The 12,825-nt window shown below is 32.3% G+C and overlaps 2 protein-coding genes across 5 annotated transcripts in view; one reads left to right on the top strand and one right to left on the bottom strand.

Annotated features, from left to right (window-relative positions):
• The window catches only part of LOC145668569 (cytochrome P450 6k1-like), a 92,073-nt gene that overhangs the window by 7,230 nt on the left and 72,018 nt on the right, over positions 1 to 12,825 (top strand). For 2 of the 4 annotated variants that reach the window (XM_081736564.1, XM_081736563.1), the window contains exons 2-3: positions 5,392 to 6,389; positions 7,392 to 7,616. The exons of the other annotated variants lie outside the window; for them this stretch is intronic. In XM_081736564.1, the coding sequence (XP_081592690.1) occupies positions 5,450 to 6,389; positions 7,392 to 7,616 (1,165 nt within the window). In that variant the 5' untranslated portion in view covers positions 5,392 to 5,449. The remainder of the gene's footprint in view (positions 1 to 5,391; positions 6,390 to 7,391; positions 7,617 to 12,825) is intronic. 4 annotated transcript variants of the gene reach the window in all.
• Positions 1 to 12,825, bottom strand: part of LOC145668568 (cytochrome P450 6k1-like) — a 94,411-nt gene that overhangs the window by 42,201 nt on the left and 39,385 nt on the right. The window lies entirely within an intron of this gene.

The following is a 12,825-nucleotide window of genomic DNA, read 5'->3' as shown; positions in this document are numbered from 1 at the left end:
GTTTTCAAGTCACACAGGTGTCATTCTAATCAGAGCTTGTTGCACACAAAAAAAAAAATGTGTTATTGCTGCCGGATTACGATGCATTCCTGCGTTTTTAAACAATGAGGATTACTAATCGGGAAATCAGACACAATTTTATAGGTGTATCCGGAGAGAGCTCATGTGGTTCGGATTCCACGCTAATCAATAGGTCCACGTCTCATATAGCCTCGCTGCTGAACCGGACTTTAAACTCAAAATCAACTCAACTCAACTATTCTACAGATGTGTGTTATCTGGAGTAAGCTTAAACCTTTTAGAACATGACAATGGTTTTTGTTTTAGAATATGATTATTATTATTAGTGTTGGTGTGGTAATATAGTGATAAAGTGTGATTTATGATTTTTTTTGTATGGTATGCTATTTGTAATGTAATAAATAGTATATGCTTCTTCCTAACGAGGCTGGGCGATAAGCCCCTGCAACTTTATTATAAATAAGGACAATTATTTTATAAATTATTTGGTGAATTTTTGCTAATATAATGCGACTAGTTTTTACAATCTTTTGTTAACCTTATTTAAGAATTGCAAAATGGAATAAGAGAGAAAACATATAATGATGATGATTGTTTATTTATATAAGCTATACATACAATAAAAGGGAATTTGTTTGTTACTACTGCTTATTTGCCAGGGTTAAATTTTGTGTTATGAAAGTTAGTTTAACAGAGTTTAATTAAATAATATAATTTTGTTTGACTTATAAAGATTATTATATTAGCAAAGTGATTTGAAGTAATACGCCAGGCATAAGATAAGCCTTGGGCTATGTCGCTTAGAATTGTTTTGGCCTACCCTCCAAAAACGACCCTTCGTGACCTCAAAACCCGAAGTTTAAATACTGCTTGCTGTTCTTGGTTTTTTAGGTCACGAACTACTTTCTATAACTAAATTTTACTTGGAAAGTTAATTCTTAGCTTATGTTCCGTGTCTTAATGCAGCCACGGAAACTTTTCCAACAGTTTTTTTTTGTTAACTTGTTAAATAAAAACAAAAAAAAAGTTTATTTAGCTTAATATTAAAATTAAAGTGTTTATATTTTTTTCATTCTCCCAGTGTATATTATCCTGATCCTAGGTGATCATTACACTTTGACCACCTTCGAGCTGGTAAAGTTTGTCGGTTCGTCCTGGGATAAATATAGCAAAAGAGGGATTTGTTTTTCACCCTTCAGTTGCTTTGCCTCAGGCAGTTTGCTGACGAAACGCAACAAACGTCCAGTAAGAAGAAATTTCCAAAAACAAAAACGCAAGTTGGGAGTGCAAAAAGTAAATGTCATGCGTACTTCGAAGTTGTTGCGGGAAGTGGGGAGCATCCCTATGGGTTATGCAAACTATGCAAAAAATCGAAGAATAAAGTGGCAATTAAAATGGAAAACAGAAACACTTCAGGACTGAAGAAACATCTTTTATGAGTGCATAAGAACGAAGCGCAGAAACTATTTCCATTAAAGCAGCAGCAAACTCGAAATATTACAGATTTCTTTAAACATGGTTTGATTATAATCAATATTATTTTATTTCTCTCTCTCGTTTTTTGGCCAATATTGTTAAACATATTATTATCATCATCATCATCATCATCATCATCATAGCTATTCTGCTATTATTGGCAGGTCGCTTACTACAACTGAGAACCTTCGATGTACGGTTTTCTCGGCTAATTTCTTCATCTTGACGTAGCAAATTTCTGTTTTAATACCTTCCTTCAACTACAGTCTCCTTCGCCCCTCCCTCTCTTTCCTTCCTCATACACTCTAGCATGTCCCTCATAATACATTTCTTCCTCAGCCAGTATCCCAACCAGTCCCTCTTCCTCCTCTTAATTACATCTAAAAATTTTATTTCTCCTCTACTACTACTATTTCTAACACCTTCTCGTTCGTTTTCCGTTCACTCAGCCAATTCTCTTCTTCTTTTTTTTCTCCATGTCCGTGTTTCAAAAGTCTCCATTTTTTTTTCATCGCTTTTGCGTAATGTCCATATTTCTGCCCCATAGAGTACATATTGGAATCAGTAAAACAAAATCTCAATATTGAATTGGAAGTTTATTCAGTGCAAAGTTAGCTAATCAAACTTGAAAACGAAACAAATCTGACGCTTTTAGAGTGTAAAAATAATTTTGCAATTCATGATATTTTAGTAATCTGTGCCGTCTTGATTTTCTTTTATACGTCTTAAGTGCAGCCTCCCCAGTTTTGAACAAGTGGAGTATTGGATGTGTTAAAAGTGTAAAAAAGATTACGAAACGTTCTGATTTATTTTATAAGTAGTAAAGCCTGGGCACCCATTAAAAATATAGATCGTCACTTATGTTGTACACTATCATCATACTTACACGAAGGTGAACTATATTATCTTTAGAACATACATTGTATTTCTGCAACTACTGGCACATTGTAGAATTTATTATCTCTTATATCTAGAGTAAAATTTACCTATGAAAAGCGTAAGATTTCTTAAAAGCAAGACTTACAAAATTGTTGCAAGAAGACCAAGGTCAAGACCAAGACTGAATGTGCAAGACCAAGACCAAGGATTCCAGTGCAAGACCAAGACCAAGACTGGATGTGCAAGACCAAGACCACCCGGATCTTGGTCTTGGTCTTGCATTTGCTCATCAGTACTTGAACCACGTCCTCTCTTTTATGATGCTAGAATCTTGTGTTTCTCTTTTATTCATTATTCTCCTTACTCGTTAATACGGTCTTTAGGCAAGTACCTTCCTTTTCTTTTGAAGCTGGATTTCATAAGTTAAGTAGATTTTATACTTTGTTTCGTGATTAATCCAGTTTCCTATTGATTGTTGCATGAGCTTCTTTTTTGCATTGTGGTGTTGACCACTGAGTTTCTCGATTTTTGCTGATATTTTTGGTCAGAACCATGAGGAAGAAGTAGTAACACAATGCCACCTGGCTCTAGTATGGCTGACAGTACATCCGTGTCACGCGTATTCCAAACACTAAATCCAATTTTCACATCACAAATATCTTTTATTGTTTCAATGATAACATTTAAAAATAATCCACTCATATTACTTTTCTATTTGTTTATTTACGATACAGTTATAATTGCTGGATACTCTTTTAGAAGTTGATGTTTAAATGATATATTTTAGGTTTTGCAATGAAAATAGGAAATCATATTTAATTTAACGTGTTGTACCTATACCCTTTAGTGAATGATTGCCACTAGTCTTCCCACAAGGTCTTGTATTGATTTTCGTCTCGAAAACGAGACGAGACATTCATGTTCAAATTCGAGACGAGGCGAGACGAGAAATTTCTCGACTCCCGTGGTCAGTACTAGTTAACACAATTTTTAGATCATAAACACTGCTTTAGTGCTACATGTTTCATAGTGAAAAACTATAAAGTGATTACACGAACACAATGAGAAACATTTATCAACGTCTACCGATACGAAAATTATTGCACAATATACTTCAACAATATCATAATCCAGAGACCTACGTAAGAGTCCAGCTTGCTGCTTCACCAGAGCTCCCAGACAGCCAGGATTTACATCCGTTCCTCAACAAATTTGTTGGAACTACGTTTCCCTCCAGAACATAAGTTAGTATCGTTAGTGCGATATTTTAAAAAAAAATCCTGCTTTTATTAGTCATCAGTACCCAATGATGGGAATAGTCTGCTCTGTATCAGTCACTTCTGATGGATGTTGACTTGTTATTTCATTAATTCTCATACTTCAGCACGAAGCAAATGTATAACTGTAAATATAGTAAATTTCCATAAGTTGTTCTGGTTTTATAGTCTAGAAATGTGAAAACCCGATGTTTTACCTATGATTTTTTCACAGTAGATTGTCACCAATACACTTAAAAGTTGCATGAGTTGTATGTCAGTACGAGCAATCTTTGTATTTGATAAAAGTTGAAGCTACTTAACGCTACTCAATACGAAATGTTGATAGCATCCTCGGGAAGATTTTGAATTATAAATGGTTACAATGCACTGTATTTCTTTAACTAAACTTGAAAGACAAAATACGCGGCCAGTTACATTGTAATTCTTTTTTTTTTTTTTTTTTTAAATCACGAATAATGACAGTGGGAAATGAAATGGATGGACGTTCAGCAAAAATGATAGATATTTAAATATATTATCCCGTTATTTGGTCTGCGGTATTTGAATCGGCGACCTTCATTCCTGCGAAATGAAGAACGCTAACCACTATCGTACGTCCTCTGATAGGGAGAATTTTCAAAATTTTGTTAGAAGCCAAACTCATTGAACATTACTATGTTGCACCGGATAGTACATAATTATTCATCAAGATCTCCCTTTGGTTATGTCAATGTATAATTCTTACCATAAAAGGAAAATTTTACAGTAATCTATAGATTGAATTCAATAAAGTGGCTAGTATTCGATCACGTGTAAATCTAATTTTTTTTTTCAATTGCTATCGTCAACCAGGTAACTGTTACAAAATCTAAGTGTTGCATCTTCAAAAGTATGGCGTAAATATTAAAGAACCTACTTCTATTATGATTATTTCCAAAACTGTATAAAATTTCGCTGTATTTTTTGGCTGCTACTTTCGTTCAAACTTTTTTCAGTGAAAAATATAAAAAATTTAGATAACACCATGGCCATGACCATGCTTACAGCCCGAATAATATCGTATTTGGTACAGCGACAGAACAAGGGAGAATAATCTAATAAATTTCTTAACTGGCTGCTGGAGATAGAAAATATACGTTCGTAGGAACTTATATTCTCTCTTATATGCCAACCCTGAAAGAAAGAAAGAAAGAAAACAGAGAGAGAGAGAGAGAGAGAGAGAGAAACTAAGGTTGCATTTCTACCGAGAATAATTACTAACTATTATTCCACTGATATATTAACCTAAGTAAAATAATGAAATCATGTGAATATTAAACATATTAATCAAGAAAATGACATCGGCTTAAAGGAACATCCCTGACAAATGTAAGATATAAGAAGACAAGTGAATAGGTTAGTCAAGAGAACACGATGTTGTCTATGTCCACTCTAATATATTCCATGTTAATGGAGTAAAAATCATTTGTAATCCTCAACATATATAGATTGCAAAGTTGTTTGTTACTTAAGTATATTTTTAAGTTTCGTTATGTAGAGAGGCTTTATATACTTGCAAACAACAGATCGACTGCAAGCATTTAAAATTCTCAAGTATATTAATACAACAATTAAGTAACTGCATTAATTAAAGTGGGATTGTCCTTCAAACACTCTATTGTTGTTGTTTAAAAGTTATCATGAATATACAATAGAGAAACTGTGTAATCATCAATTCTTCTTCCACTCTAATTCTTTTTTTTTTTTTTAATTACAGGTAAAAAGTGTTTATTCATTCTAATTACCAGACAAAACTGAAATACAACTCGCTCAATATGGCGTTTGTTGGTATCCCGTATGATTGGTTGCCTTATGCAATAGCATTGTTTGTGAGTTTGATTGCAGCTATTTACTATTATATCAGTTACAATCTTAGTTACTGGGAAAGAAAAGGAGTGCCTTACATGAAACCATCTTTAATATTTGGGAACATGAAAGATGCTACATTACAACGGAAAAGTTTTGCTGAATTTTTCCGGCATTTTTACAATGAAATGAAACATCACAGGTTTGCAGGAATGTATTTACTTCAGAATTCTGTATTGGTAATTAATGATCCAGAATTAATCAAATCCATTACAACGAAAGATTTTCATCATTTTCAAAACCATCAAACTTTTGTGGATGAGGAAGTTGATCCTTTGCAAGCGAAGAATTTATTTGCTTTGCAGGGATTACGTTGGAGACATATGCGCATAAAGCTTACTCCAACTTTTACGTCGGGCAAAATGAAGAAGATGTTTCATCTTGTCACTGAATGCGGAGACAATCTAAAGAAATATCTTGAGAAGTATGCATCAACAGGTGAATCAATAGAAGTGAAAGATATAATGGGGCGATACACAACAGATGCTATAGCTTCGTGTGCTTTTGGAATTCACATAAACTCCATTGAGGATCCAGACAACGAATTTAGGAAAGTGGGCAGAGAAGTGACAAAACCACCCAGTTTCATTGAAGGCTTGAAGATTTCGTTAGCAATATCATTTCCAAAGTTGGCCAAATTGATCCGTTTTACTTTCACACCTCCGAAAGCCGGAGATTTTATGAGAAGGATTATAAAGGAGAATATGGATTATCGTGAAAATAACAACGTTACCAGGAACGATTTTGTTGACTTGTTACTCAAACTGAAGAATGTTGGCCATGTTGAAGATGATGAAGACGAGTCCGAAACTCAGAATGGTTTCCTTCCAAAAGAAGATATTAACATGGGTAAGGATCAAATGAATTGCTATTTAATTTAATAGTGAATGTTTGTTCGTTGATTCAATTAGATATTTATATTACTTACATATCCTTTGTAAGACTATTAAGTTCCGAAATATTGTGTGGGGTTGAATTTAGCGCTTCGACCTTAACCGATTTCAACCCCAGAAAATATTGATCAGTGTAGCCGCAAAGTATACACGCTTCGTTTATTTTTTAAGAAATCAGAATTGAATTTTTTTTTTTATGAAAATCATTTAATCATACACACCTACCCACATAAAAGTGCAGTTTTACTCTTCCATGTCGACTAATATAAGTGGCTGAATTTCGTCCATATATTTAAGTTAAATTTTCAATTAAATTTGTGAATCAATGAATTACATGAACAAAAGGTTTCAAAGAACTAAAGAGTGAGAATGTCACATACTTTTCTTTTGAAAAAACTGCGGTTAACACTTCATAAGATCGAACTATTCATATTCAGTCCTTTGATATTGTCCCATATAGAAAGTACTATACTACATATATTGAAAGTGAGTTTCATAATTTGTTTCGATATAAATGCTAGATTTTAGTAATAATTGATTTGAAATATAAATTGCACTTCATTCTATTAAATTTTAAATGAAAAGTACTTTAATTATGGTGTACAATCGTAGGTGCCTTAAACAAACACTGGAGTACAAATTTTAAAGAATATATTCGAATTGTTTTCTTGTTTAGTTGACTGAAGTTCTACATTTCTTCTGAGTAGTGATTCTATATGAGACGGAATCAAAAATGTAATCCGAACCAATGTTTATGTTTGTATTTATGAGGAGTATCCTCGTCACGAATAAAGCCCAGCACCATGTGCACCAGAAGCACACAATAAGGGACAATATGTCTATTTCTAGGAGGATATTTATCCTAAATTTATAACTTCTTAAAAATCTTGTATAATATTTTTATTTGCAATCTCAATGGTTTACATTTTATTAATAATTAACACTAATAATATTTCAGATTTATCATTTGACGATCTTGTTGCACAAGCGTTTATATTTTTCGTTGGGGGATTCGAAACATCATCAACCTTGCTGAGTTTTGCTCTATATGAATTGGCCATTAATCCTGATATCCAGAAACGATTGCAAACTGAAATTGATAAAGTACTGGAGAAATATGATGGCAAACTCACATATCAAGGTGTGGTACAGGAAATGGAATACTTAAACAAAGTTGTTTCTGGTAAGTTTAATAGTTAGCGAAATTTATGTTGTTAGTCTCATATTATATTATGAGGATAATATTTTTAAGTTCGTGTTATTGCAGTTTCAAAGTAATCTTCGAAATGGTTTAACCGATTTGAATAATTACTGTTCAAAGATACGATTCTTATAAACTACTGACTATTCCGTTATTACACCTCCAAAATGTCCAATAGCGTCAATAGTAGAAAATGGTAAGTGGGTTGTTGAATAAATACGTGCTTCCTTTCTGCTTGCACCAGAGCTTTGTGATACATAGAGTTAGGCTAGGGATATGGTTGCGTCTGAGCACTTCATTCGTCTGAGCTCATCCTCGGGTTAACATAATATTGTATTTAAAATTTTGATCACCACTTGATGATTATATTGGGAAGAATTTTCGATTGTGAAGTTTATGATTCAATTGTTATCCCGACAAAGAGACAAATTCTATGCAAATATTTTAAATGAATTTTGACAAAACATTACATGGCTTTCTCCGTGGATATATCTGGTATATTCCATTAACATGTTTTACTTCAAAATTGCTTGATAATGTTTCAACCATCTATATGAATTAAACATGGGAGACACAGAGAAAGAAAGTAGGCTATTCCAATGTGTATAGGGAGAAAGCTTCTCGATGTGTGTGGACTTTTCGATATATAGAACAGTCAAAATGAAATGAAACAAAATCTTTATTGTCCCACGATCATGCCGTGTAGGCTAAGGGAGACCGATGAAGTATGATGGAATAATTCATGGCATGAAAATGTAGGAGGAGACGAAAGTATCCTGAGAAGACGCACGGGCATGATATTGTCTACCACAAACTTACTTAGCGGGGCTCAGCAGAGACTTATATTTATATTTATTGTATATTACACTTATACTTATATTTATTGACTTATATCACGCACCAGAGATAAGCGCTCTACGATTGAACCATCGTGTTCCCCAGATATAAGTCAATAAATACTGCATTCATATGTACAAAAATAGAAATCTCAACATGCAAGGGTGAGAAGAGAGATGTTCAATGTGATGGACGCAAGGAAAGAGAGAGAGAAGCGTTTTTTGAATCACTGGATAGAAAGGCTGGTGATACTAATATATATATATATATATATATATATATATATATATATATATATATATATATATATATATATATATATATATATATGAATCTTTGATACATGATATTTAGTTCATTTGCACGAAGTTTGAAAAAAACTCTACTGCGAAGAGATTTGGGGAAGGAGAAAATCCAACTGCTATTCACACGTCTTCGGAACCATTTCACTCAAACAGGATAGCAACATTTTAGAACAGAGAATAAAAATGCACCATCCACTTACAATTATTCAACATAGAATATGCAGAATGACGGACGTGAAATGTTTTGCACGGTATAATGTGCAGCGGTGTTTGCTAAAGTTTTATATTTTCTGGTTACAGAATATCAATTCTTGAATCCTTAACATTAAGTAGTCTTTTAAAAATATATTTACCCAAACAAACAGCAGAGTATTACTAGGTGCACGATTAATATATTCGTGTCTAACCACGTTCAAGTAAAAAGTGGACATATGTATTTTAAAAAAAAAAGGACTTACAACGAATCCAGAATGAAGAATTGAGAGTCAGAAGGGGGCGAAATTAACACAATATTGTCTTACTATTACGTCCTGAAATCTATCTATTACTTGTAAAGTCTCGTTGATCTAAAAACAGGTTTCAGAGACATTATCATCATTATCGTTTTCAGGTAAGAAGCACGTGTTTCAATATGATAAATAAGTAGTGATCTTTGTCTTTCTCTTCATATTTGAAGTTCCAATATATATCTTCTGTCTCATCTCTAGGTGATGTTGGAATCAAAAATGTTTTTTTTTCTACCTCTTGCTATTACCCACTTACTTTTTTTTCAATACTGGCAATTTTTAAAAATCTAATTAAATTATATTGATTAAAGGTCGAACGAATATTTAACGTCGTGAACATTTTATATTTAACTGGTTGTAATTATGAAAAAAGTACATACACTCATCAGAAAGGTAAGATACAGGAAAAGGTTTCAACACTATGCGTTATCTTCATCATTAAGATACAAAGAAAAGAAGTAGATTAGATTAGATTTACTAATCATTCTGTGGACCATGTTACATGTACATTTGTACAAAATGGTATAGAACTTGTCAGTACGTAATTTCGATACAATATTTAAAGAAAATACAGTGCTCTTGTGTTCAACAACTTGTGAAATAGATATAGGCTAAACCAATTCTACAATATATATAACAATAATATATATATATATATATATATATATATATATATATATATATGGACTTAATTACTGTATATTTGTATTTGCCATCTTAACTATATATAAAACTACGTAAACTGACATAAATCTAGTATATACAATTGGAATTTAATTACATTTGGAAGTTCCAAATTTTGCTGCTAAGATATTGATTTACAGTATAAAATGTGTTTTCTAATAGTAGTTTGCGCACTGAGTTCACAAAGAAACTCTTTCCACCACTATTTTTGATGTACCCAAGTAGTTTATTATACAACTTTACACCCATATAGATGTGTGATTTTCCGTATACAGGTGTTCTATGATACACAGTGGATAAGTTATCTTTTCCACACGTAAGGTAGTTGTGAGTATCACCATCTCTTTTAATATTATCTAAATGATCCCCGGTAATTTTCAGAAGTTCAAATATGTATAAAGGAACTGTCATCATATTCAATGATTCAAATACTTTCTTACAGCTGGTGCGTTTCGGTGATTTAGTAATGATTCTTAAGACACATTTTTGTTGCTTAAATATATTCTGAAGCTTTGGCGAAGACCCCCAGAACGCAATTACGTATTTAATATGAGAAAAGAATATGGCCGAGAACAGGAACAGAATTGATTGCAGATTAAGTATTGGGACTAGAGTTCGTATTATGTACGTAGTCTGGGCTAATTTTTTGCTTAGTTTCTCTACGTGTTCTTGGCATGAAAAATTATCATCCAGACTCATACCTAAAATTTTACAGTATTAGTAAATGTACATACTTCATTATTCAATGATATCTGTGGCAGTTGGTGTGATATTCTGTGAGATAAATGGTAGGAAACACTTTGTTTTATCTGCATTTAGTTTTAATTTATTTGAAGAAAACCAATGCGTTAGTTGGGATGTTGTAAGATCAATGGTTTCTCGCAAGCTATCTCTGTCTTTCTCAGTTACAATTACTGTCGTGTCATCAGCGAAAAGGAGTAAATTACCCTTCTCTGTATTTAAGGATAAATCATTAAGATATAGAAGAAAGAGTATATCGCATATATCACGTATAGCTTTCTCTGCAACGGTACAAAAGTAATTATTTAAGTACTTAGAAACCAACTTTGGGTCAGTTGTAGTTAAGTTACTGCCTTTTATATGTAACTCTATATTTTTGTGTTTTTCATTTTTTTCCTAATTCATACTTTATTATTTTCCACGACTCTTTGCTTTTATTCTGTGCATTGTTTATTATAGTCCCTTTTTGCTTTATTAATAACTTTTTTGTACAGGAATTTATATTTTTTTTATATAGTAATCAAGAATTTTTATATTATTTGCTTGTTTGCTAAGTTTGAACAGCTCTTTTAGTTTCATACTAGAAACCCTAGATGAAAACACTGAAATAATTTTGAAACATTATAATGCATATGTTCTATTTGTTATCTTTGTAGTATCATATTCCCAATTAGTTTAAGATAAAGTGAAAATTGTTTTCCTTAAGTACATTTCGAATATTTATTAGTTCGCTGGACACCGGTTTTTATATTTTCATAATTCCCATGTTTCTTTTCCTCACACCCCAATACTCTACATGAAACATTTGATAAACTTTTTCTTTTATTTCTTACTCAGCCACCTACAAAATTAGCTTCTTTTTTCTTTCCGTAACGTACTTATAATATTTCTTTACCAATACATTTAGTTTCTTGTTCACGTTTATGTTAAGCCACTAAACATTTGATGCCGAATATACTCATTGTAAGAACGAAAGTTTTAGCTTTCACATTATTTCGTCCAAACGTACATGTAATATTCTTTCCTTTCCAATGATTTCTGAAAGATAACAATACACAGCGATCAAATTAACAATTATATACACTTCTAGTTATTTTAGACATTTCTTAAAACATTATATTTACTCATCTTGCATAAAATAATACTAGAAATTGTAATTTCACAATAGCTATACATGATTGTAGGATGTTTATTTTCTGCACACAACAATAGCTATTGGAATGTACGTCTTATGTTTTAAACGTTTCTTCTTAACATTTTACAACACCTCTTAAGTAGGTATTCCAATTCTAGGAATCAATACAGGTACAATGCAGGTCAATTTCGAAGATCATGCAATAAAGTCTCGCCCATAAGAAATATAGGATTCTTGCCCCAAAACAAATGCTATTGTATTAATTTTCAATTTCGTTGTGATTGAGCTGTTGAGAAACATTATGCAACAGCCGAAAGAGGTTAAGGAAACACTATCCTCATCTTTCAAATCACCGGCAACAGATTTGTGGAAGATGCAATAATGGGAAGAGAGTTATTTCCACATTGACAATACAGCCAATGTCACCGAACTTCGTATTTCGTTACATCAACATGATTTTTTCTTTCTTTTCTTTCTTTTTTCTTTTTTTGCTCTTCTGAAAACTTGACATATGGCATATTGCAATATCAGCGGTGATATGCCTCTATTTTGAGGATGATGTATCTGTATGGCGAAAAAAAAATCTTTGAGGACAAGCTTAAATGGCAAGAGAGAGTGGCCTAACTAAATCTCTTTCGTAAATCAAAAATAGTAGCGTCACTATATCAAATAAAAATTATAATGTTTTCTTCTTAGAAGTTTCTTTTGAAGTCTACTGTTTGAAGTCTTCTTAGAAGTTTTTCGAAAATGGATGGATGCCTGGCTAAATAACTTTTTCCCATCCGAGAATTGTTTATGAAAATTGTTTTTTTTTTTATTTTAAAGAATTGTTAGTTTTAAGTGTTTGAAGAATTATGATTTCATAGTTAGTAGTTTCACTTTGCTGTAAATATCTAAAATTGTTCTTGGAAATCAAGAAAGAACTTTTAACCAATACTGTAGATTATGATATTGTGTGAAAATATGTTATGTTACATGCTTCT

Source organism: Thermobia domestica, chromosome 13, assembly GCF_964235325.1.
Source record: "Thermobia domestica chromosome 13, izTheDome1.hap1.1, whole genome shotgun sequence".
NCBI lineage: Eukaryota > Metazoa > Arthropoda > Insecta > Zygentoma > Lepismatidae > Thermobia > Thermobia domestica.
The sequence above is the reverse complement of the archived record's forward strand: the minus strand, read 5'-3'. Positions and strand labels throughout refer to the sequence as shown.